We start from the raw sequence: 9508 nt of genomic DNA, 5'->3' as shown, positions 1-9508 counted from the left end.
TTCTCCTCCCCCTCTACTCTGCCCTGGTGAGACCCCACCTGGAGTCCTGTGTCCAGTTCTGGGCTCCCCAGTTCAAGAAAGATGAGGAACTCCTAGAAAGAGTCCAGAGGAGGGCAACTAGGATGATAAAGGGACTGGAGCACCTCCCCTACGAGGAAAGGCTGAGAGAGTTGGGCTTGTTCAGCCTGAAGAAGAGAAGACTGAGAGGGGACCTTATCAACACATACAAATATCTTAAGGGCGGAAGTCACGAGGATGGAAGCAGTCTGTTTGCAGTGGTGTCCAGTGACAGGACTAGGGGCAATGGGTGCAAACTGAAACATAAGAGGTTTCAGTTGAATATGAGGAAAAACTTCTTTACTCTAAGGGTGACAGAGCACTGGAACAGGCTGCCCAGGGAGATTGTGGAGTCTCCTTCTCTGTAGATATTCAAAGCTCGCCTGGATAAAGTCCTGTGTAGATTGCTCTAGGAGAACCTGCTTTAGCAGGGGGGTTGGACTAGATGATCTCCCGAGGTCCCTTCCAACCCTTGCGATTCTGTGTGATTCTGTGTGTGATATCCTACATCCTGAAGTAAGGCACATTTTACTCGTCCCGCTTCTTGGGGTACGAATCTCCCCAGTTTGTTCCAGGGACGAAACAAAACCAGTAACTATTTTATGCTATCAAGACTGCATAACAATTTCCAAAGTTAACAGACCTAGAGCAGAAACTGGTCTTTAAGCTATTCCTTCTAATTGTCAGGTTATTTCCTTGCATTTATTATTGTTAATAATGCCATTCCATTGACCTTTACATAACTCTGTTAGATTGATACTGTGAAAATAATCTTCCACCACTTGCTCACTAGAAACAAGTTCCCAGACTACCTAGGAATGATTTAGATGTCTAAAGCATAGGCACAGAGTGCCATTTGATATGTCCTAGGATATCCTGCCTGCTGTATCTCCAAAACAAAAAATTCCACAGGTTCTGGCATCGTATTTATCAGTTCTGTACGGATGTCTCAAATACCTAGGGCTATCTGAAACAGCACTGGGTACAGCGTTAAATGATATGATCAAAATGATGCGCGATGATGCAGCGAATACTTCACTCGGCATGCATTAGGAGCTGCAGCTGCTGCCACTTCTGCTGTCACCAGCGTTAGCACATGAACTAGGAAACCTGCGAACCCGCATGTGTACACAAACGAAGTCACTTTTCAAGCACATTCATTAGCAAAAAAAACATCACTGATTTGTGTCCAAGATGCAAATATACATCCTAAAGGAAGTACTTATTTTTTCACAGAAGTTTTCCAAGTTTCTTTTAGAATGCTATGACATGATTTCATAAATTTAATCATAATGGATTCTGCCAAGTACTACTGTATTTCTTTTTATAAATTAACTAATATTATTGGGTGAAGGAGCTGTGCAACTTTTTTTGGACTTCAGTTTTGTTTTCAATTTCAGTGAAGTATTTCACATTATTTACATTGCCTTATTTCATACCTGACTTGATACTCCACTTCAAGAAAAACATTTGCTTTAGGAGAACATACGGTTCAGTGATTTACCTACTACTCTTATTATTAATAATTTAAATTCAACAAATAGGACAAAAGTAAGGGATATTAGGACAAGATCTCTATAATAAATTTTTTGCTAAATTGAACTGAAGGATACTTAGATTTTACTACCCACACTGACTGTAATTTCACAGTTAAGAGGCTATGCTGCTGTATTACTCCTAAGGTGTACTGCTTTGAACAGTGTACCGATTATACATTATAATGCTTCTACGTTTGAACTAATAATTTCATGCAGAGACTTATAAGCCATGCAAATCAGGCTACAATATTATCCTTCCAATTACTAGAGTTATGACGTACATCTCTTGTGTGCACGCATCTGTATTAGTTTGTGGGTAGCTTAAATTTAATTTTGCTTTTGCGCAGTTTCAAAAAAAATGTAAAGTAAAATGGAAATATGAACTCTCATGCAAATTAGTTTTACTACTTTCCTATTAAAATGACATCACATAACTTACATTTAAATATATAGTATGCTTTGAAGTATAAATACATGTTTTTGCCAGTTTTAATTTCCAATTATTTTAAAAGTAAGAAAAAACAGTGCAAACCTGTAAGTGAATGATATAATTTATGAGTTAGTTTTCAGCAATGGTAATGACAACAGGTAGCATTATTTTTTAGTTTTTTATAGTGCAAATTAGTCTCTAGTCCTAGCCCTCTGTTAAGAAGGCATGTTTACATGAGAGCCCACATACGTGCTGCATTCACCAGTTCTTGATGTATACCTCTGTATACAAGGATTCGACAGCCTTCTGGCCTGCCGCATCTGGAACACAGTGCAAAGCTAAGATTAGAGTAACCTATACTTGGGGAAAGAAGAGAAGAGAGGGAAAAAGAAAGAAGTGATGCAGACAGTAATAGCTAGATTGCTCAGTTAGCCCCACAAAAAAAGCATACACAAAGAAAAGTTATCTGCATAGTTTCATTCCCCCCAAAAGAAATAAAATTTATGGAAGGAAGTTTTATTTAAAAGCATGAAGCAGCTCCCAGCTGCAAAAAAAATAATTTAGAGCTTCGATTGTTTTAACAGAAACAACATCAATGCAAATGTGTAGTCAAAAGCCAGACTTAAATTACTAGATTTCAGGTTATGGGGGTAATGATATATTCAGCTTATTATAACATCCCATAGCCAGAAAGTGAAAACCATAGCCTGCAATATCTCAACTGTAAAGCATTCCAATTGTTAAACCTGGACATACCTGGAGACACTGTGACACTACAGCGACATTCACTATTCACAAGCTGATGTACTTTGTACTGAACGTCTAATACACTTTAAATGCAAGTACGCACAAAATGTTGGCATCCACATGGCTTCACAAATATTAATATTTGTCACAGTGCCTCAGTTCAATAATGCCAGATGGTGTTCACGCTACGTTTCCAACAGCAAATGCTAATTCATGCGAGCAGAGATCTCTTAGAGAAGTTACTTTAAATTTGGATCTGTATCTGCATATACAATAAACTATCAACAATAATGAATGACAAATCAGTAGTGAGAGCTGTTAAAAACAAATTAGGATATTGTCATTTGATTGCAAAATTCAGCAATTAGCAGAAACACCTCGCAGGAATTAGAAAGTTTCAATTTTACTTCCAAACTAGTAGCAGCATAGTGACAAAGATCATACTACTCAGAAGAATTTTTCTAGGTTAGCACTTGCATTATCTACACGTTCAGGACAATACAATGCACAAAGTTACATACATGTAAGAGTAAGATAAGTGCTCAATTGAAAATGCAAAATATTTTCTGCCAGACTGTATGAAAGTTCATGCAAACATGCCACGCTACTACAGGACAGGATAGAGGACAGGAGAAAGGAAAAAATAACTAGAACTTCATGTGCACAAGTGAACATCAACTAATCACATTTTCTCTGAGGTTCAGAATAACATACGGAAGCTGCTGATCTCCCAGGTCCCCGCTGTGCTACAATGGCCCCAGAAATTGCTTTTATCCAACTGTGCATGTCTTCTGGACTGTCAGCCTGGATCAAACAATATGCATTATATTTAACATAATCAACTCTCAACTTCCCCAGTGTCCTGACCAGCTGCATTAAAATGGCAGCCTTACCCGACTTTAGTAGTCTGTTATTTAAAGCCATAGGGATTTCCACTTCTTAACCCAGACATTTCTTAAAATCTTACCCCAAATTTACTAGTATGTGTATATAGTTATATAAAATAATAAGCAAGAAGTAAGTATTTTTATACTGTTTGCATACTCTGGACTCAAATTTTTACTTTCAGCAAACAAAACCAACATTAAAGTGCCCACAGAAATTCTTACAGGAGATCTGCTGACCCCTCTTAGCATTGGCCAATGACATAACTTCTGTATTTTTCAGTCACTGTTGCACTTTACTTCTGTGAGATATTTGCTGAAGAGTTACAGTAAAATAAAAATCAGTCTCTGTCAGGGGTCAGCTGTACATTTACTTAGAGAACAACAATCCAACAAAGATGCAACAGATTAAGAGTTAATACCAAGGGTGCGCATATTTGGGATAAATACAGATAAAAAGCTAAAGCTATCTCCTAATTAGGTTGCAACTTTATTAAACTAGCACATCCACCCAGCAAGAAACATCTGCAACATGTCACTTAATTATGTTCAGCTATAGGACAGCTCTTAACTCAGCACCTGGCACCACTGCCTGTTTTAGACTATATTGGCCTTTCTGATTCTATACGAGAAACTCAAAAGTTATTTCCAGTACTATAAGCATCACATTTCCTTAGAGATAGGAAAAGCAAGTCTTTGATTTGCATTATATCCAAACATTTAAAAGATAACATGGTAAGGCTGCAGTGAATAAAGTGCATAAGGATAGATATTACCACATAGGTACTGAAATCTAAATGTTCCTGTGCTTTAATAGGTATTTTAATGTGGCAACTAACTTGACTCTGAGAACTCAATATATAAAAATTCAGTACTTCTAAATAAAAGATTTAAAATATTGAGTGATCCTACAGAATTTGAAGACCCAAATGCCAACAAAATCACATCAGGATTTATTGTTTATTGCTTTCATACACTACCAACGTAACAGTTGCTGTTATGTGGAATATTTCTTATATGCATCTTTCTGAAACATAATGAAGATCACATTCTTTGAAAATTATGGGACAGTTAAATACAACTTAAACAGCAGTGCTCTTTGCTTGGCCTATGGCAGTCTTCTGGTTTTGCTCAAAGTTTAAAAAAGAAATTACCTGTACGTAAAAGGTTCGAGAAGTTGTTACAATTTCAAAGAGATTGTCTCTCATCATTATATCACTGTAAATGAAACACAAAAATACTTCAACAGCAAGTACAACTTTCTATTTTAAAAAGACTCTAGGATGTGCAGAGAACCAGAGCATTTCTTACCTGAAGACCTTCACATTTCTTTATCACTCTGCTGTTGTTTTTTTGGTAAATACCAGGTAGAAAAAGAAAACCAACATCTCTTACTCACTTTAGTCCTAAGACTCTGTAGTTTATCAGTGCATGTGTGCTACTATATATATATCTTTAATTGTAACATTCTAAACCGTATCATGTTAAGTTTAAAAATACTTATTGTTCTAGTAAAATTTCTGTAAAATTTCACATATATATTTTGTTATGTCTTTGCAAATTACTAGTCCTAAGCAGTAGCCTGATAAACTACTACAAAGGCAATTAATTCCGTAGTACATTGCTATCTGGTGGGAGGAAAACAGCAGGAAGAAGAGCGTTCTCATCTAAATTCAGACATTTAATGTAAGGTAATATCCTCTAAAGCTTTAGAGATTATACAAGCAGAATAGAGACTCCTAAAATTGGTGCCTCAAATCAGACAGCACCCATGCATCTCTAACTCATGATTGCATGATACTCCTTTGTTCCACCCTTGTCCAATGCATTTGCATTCTACTGAATGTTACAAGTTTGAAACACACACTAATGCAGAACCCTCAAAACCAGTTTTATGCAGAAAACTACTTGCTGTCCTGTAAGTAAAGAGTATCACACATCCATACATCAACCCAAGTTATTAAAAAGTTCTCCACTGTTTCCAATGAGCAGTCTAGCCATGACAAAGCAGCATACTACATCCCAGGTAACCAGATCAGTGCTTCTCTCCTCACCTTTGTTTGCATTCCTGAACTTTATGGACCTCCTTAAGTGGTATAACCCTGAGAGGTTCCTTTTCCTGAAAAGAAAAAAAAAAAAAAAAAAAAAAAAAGCAAAAATATTTCAGAAGAGTATATCTAACAATTCAAATATAGTCAAAAAGCCAGAGATCAGGACAGCTGACAGCAACAGTCACTTATGCAAAAGCTGATGTCAACCAAAATTTAATTTGTTTTTCTAAGTATTAAACCAACCATTGCACTTAGAACAAAGACGTGAAATGAAGAAGTAAAAACCCCAAAACATTCAAGACAACCCCTCCACCCCCTTCCCCTAACTAGATCAGAGAATTGAATCTGGCCTCAACCAGCTTATTTCAGTAAAACCATGACTATATGCATTTGCTATGCAATATTACAATACAAGATGCTTTGTTAATGGTACTGCATGACATGGCTTTAAATAAGATTAATTGTATCCTATGCTCAGTACAACTAAAAATAATACAAAGAAATCAATCGTACCAAAACATGTAAAAGAATAAGTGCTCTTAAAGCATAAGAATTCTGTTGCCATAACAAAAATGTTACAATTCTGTCAAAGTTTCACACAACAGGAAAAAAAAAAGTGAGAACATCCAAACAGAAATACTTTTGCTGTGACAATGTGATGTCATACATACTGCTATTATCCTGTGGTTGTTGCAGTAAAACACAATTAACCAACAACTTATTTTATCTCCGAATGTGTTTTCTTTAAGCCATGTTACAAGGGACTACTTCAGTTGCCTTCAGCTTACAGACAAAACAAAAGCTGTCAGCTCTGGAATGACTACTTTCTCTTCCATTTCTATTACATATACTTAAAGAGACTTATGTTGTTATATCAGACAGCAAATGTCACCCAAATATAACCATCCTCAAATGTCAGTTTTCATTAGATCACTTGTCTCTATAGGGGATCAAATGCAGAGAGTTTAAAACTCAATGTTTTCAGTTACTTTGCCCCTCTTCCCCACTCTCCCCTCCCTGCTCTTCCTAGGTTCACACTCATTCATTACAACAGAGTTTTCAAAGTAATACATCAAATGTGAGCTGCAAGATCATCCCTGGAGTACAGACACCTGCTGCAGGGAAGACCTCAGCTCAGAAATCATAAACTTCTGAGCCTGATATTGCCTGTATTCCATTATGTTCCACCCGAAGACTGACATGGGCCATTCCTCAAACTGAAAGAGGAGAAATCATTAAGGGGGAGATGACACCAAAAAGCCACAACAAAAAAATCGCCAGAATCTACACATTTTTCAATTAAAAAAAAAAACCAACACAACATTGTTTTACATTTTTGAGAGCAAAGAACTCTGATATATTTCTACAGATGCAGAACAACAGCAGGTTGAGATATTCTGTAAGAGTCATCTGAAGTACTGGTGAATAGGGTGGCTGTCAAGACAAACTAACTTCAAGAAAGAGCCATACTTGACTGAAGACTGCAGCTGTTGGGAACTGAAGTCCAATAGAAAGAAATTTTCCAGGACTGCAACTCTGATGCTTCGCTAGCTGAATACAACCTCCACACCACAGCCGTCTTGACCACAAAGGCATGACAAACAGTCACTATTGAACTTTTTTCCTATCTTTGTATTACTGTCATTAGGAACAAGGGATTATTAGGGAAATGGAGATCCCACACATTGGTGAAAGAAATAATTCACCACTTGAAACCTTGAGCCCATCAGCGATGGTGGTAGTGCCTCTGGGATAACATATTTAGGAAGGGGAAACAAACCCCAAACTGTGTAACACCAGCAGCAGTCAGAAGAGAGGAGTGAGAACGCACAAGAGGAGCCACCCTGCAGACACCCAGGTCAGTGCAGCAGGAGGAGCAGATTGCCCTGAGCCCCGGGTGCAGCCCATGGTGGTGCAGGCTGTCCCCCTGCAGCCCAGGGAAGCCCCCAAGGGAGCAGATCCCCCCCTGCGGCCCAGGGAGGACCCGACGCCAGAGCAGGGGGGTGCCCAAAGGAGGCTGCAACCCTGTGGGAAGCCCACACTGGAGCAGGCCTGCGGCCCCATGGATAGGGATGGACCCATGCTGGAGCAGTACGGGGAGGACTGTCTGACGTGGGAGGGACTCCAGGCTGGAGCGGGGGAGGAGTGTGAGGAGTCCTCTCCCTGAGGAGGAAGGAGAGGCAGAGAAAGGTGTGATGAACTGACCCCAACCCCCATTCCCTGTCCCCCTTCGCCTCTGGCAGGAGGAGGTAGAGAAAATTGGGAGCAAAGTTAAGCCCAGGAAAAAGGGAGGGGTGGGGGAAGGTGTTTTAAGATTTGGTTTTCTCTCTCGTTATCCTACTCTGATTTAATTGGTAATAAATTAAGTTAATTTCCCAAGTCAGGTGTTTTGCCTGTGACATTAATTGCTGAGTGATCTCTCCCTGCCCTTATCTCAACCCATGAGCCTTTCATTATATTTTCTCTCCCCTGTCCAGCTGAGGAGTGGAGTGATAGAGCAGCTTTGGTGGGCACCTGGCATCCAGCCAGGGTCAACCCACCATGTAAGTGTATTTCTTTAGATTTTCTTGCAACTATCACTGGAAAATAACACACATTTGGAAACTTACCAGTTCAGACTTGAAATATCCTATTGTGTTTTCATCTAACTGAAAGTATCTTCTCTTCCAGTTCTTCATCTGTTAAAGAAATAATTATATATTGTATATATAAACATATACATATATGCTTGTATGTTTACATTTATAATCCTAGTTTAGAAAACATTATATTGTATAATTCTTATTTATAATTATTCATCTATAATATTTATAGTTTTTATATATTACCTCTATTTATGTGTGTGTTGTGTATATACATAGTGCCCCCAAAATAATTCTGCAAGACTGCCCATTTTTTTTTGAAAACTGCAAAAATTAAAAATTCAGGAAGATACTATTTTTTATTCTAAGAATTTTTCAACAATCTCCACTGAAACTGTAGCAACTCGGCAGCAAAAACCCGTAACAAATATTAAGACAGTACGTTAAAGGTTTCTAAGTTTATTTTTAACTAAAAAAGGAATTCTACAAAAAGAAGCATCAAAATCCAAGATAAAATGAGTCTGAGAACTCAAAGCGTACATATCTTGCTTAATCTGAACTATCCGTTTCTTCTTTTAGCAAGGCATCATGTGAATAGTTCCACTTGTGTTACTCAGTCTGAGAAGTTGTACAATTCTTCCTCTGAACTGAAAAATTAGCTTTTTCTAAATGTTTTAGTGATTTAAAAAGCATGCAGACATTGAACTTCTGCCTTTAGATGCTTCTAGTAAGCAAAATAAGGATCTCTACATAACTGTAAACAGAACTCCTAGTTGCACGCATTAAGCATACTGTGAAAGTCTCTGTGCACACAACTTCTCTCAAAAATATTTCCAACAACATAACACTGTAGAAAGTCATGAAAAGAAGAAATACAGACATGAATTACCTGCTACTGGAGGATAAGGTTTATCTTTAGCCACCCCAAATATTGTGTGTTACTGAAGTTACTGGTAATCATGTTTGTTTGTTGTTTTTAATCATCTACTTGGTAAGTACAACTACCACCTTAGGACCTTTGTTCTTGGTTAATGAAACACACTGATCTCAAATACTTACCACTGCTCCTTGTTTTACACAGTAGCCAGCTTTGATAATAGCATTATCTGGGGGATGCTTAGCAGTAAAATAAGGAAGGTGACTTTGTGACCGTTTCAAATAATTCCTATCACCCCCTTCACTGCACTCACTGATTTCTTCTTTCTAGAAAAAAGCAGGA

The 9508-nt window shown here is 37.9% G+C and overlaps 1 protein-coding gene across 9 annotated transcripts in view; it reads right to left on the bottom strand.

The window, feature by feature from the left end:
• Window positions 1-9508, bottom strand: part of PLEKHA1 (pleckstrin homology domain containing A1) — a 39824-nt gene that overhangs the window by 3710 nt on the left and 26606 nt on the right. For 5 of the 9 annotated variants that reach the window (XR_004841622.1, XM_035891554.1, XM_035891555.1 and 2 more), the window contains 5 exons: window positions 9349-9492; window positions 8317-8385; window positions 5711-5775; window positions 4811-4874; window positions 3487-3576 (listed from right to left, as the gene is read on the bottom strand). Coding sequence is in view for 8 of the 9 variants with exons in the window: in XM_035891554.1 (XP_035747447.1) it covers window positions 3487-3576; window positions 4811-4874; window positions 5711-5775; window positions 8317-8385; window positions 9349-9492 (432 nt within the window). In the remaining variant the exon portion in view is untranslated. Of the gene's footprint in view, window positions 1-2274; window positions 2380-3486; window positions 3577-4810; window positions 4875-5710; window positions 5776-8316; window positions 8386-9348; window positions 9493-9508 lie in introns of all 9 variants that reach the window. The other 4 variants (XM_035891560.1, XM_035891556.1, XM_035891557.1 and 1 more) reach the window with 4 other exon arrangements.

The sequence above is a fragment of the Egretta garzetta genome, unplaced genomic scaffold, assembly GCF_000687185.1.
Source record: "Egretta garzetta isolate BGI_Z169 unplaced genomic scaffold, ASM68718v1 scaffold393, whole genome shotgun sequence".
Classification (NCBI taxonomy): Eukaryota; Metazoa; Chordata; class Aves; order Pelecaniformes; family Ardeidae; genus Egretta; species Egretta garzetta.
This window is presented reverse-complemented; position numbering and strand designations above follow the sequence as displayed.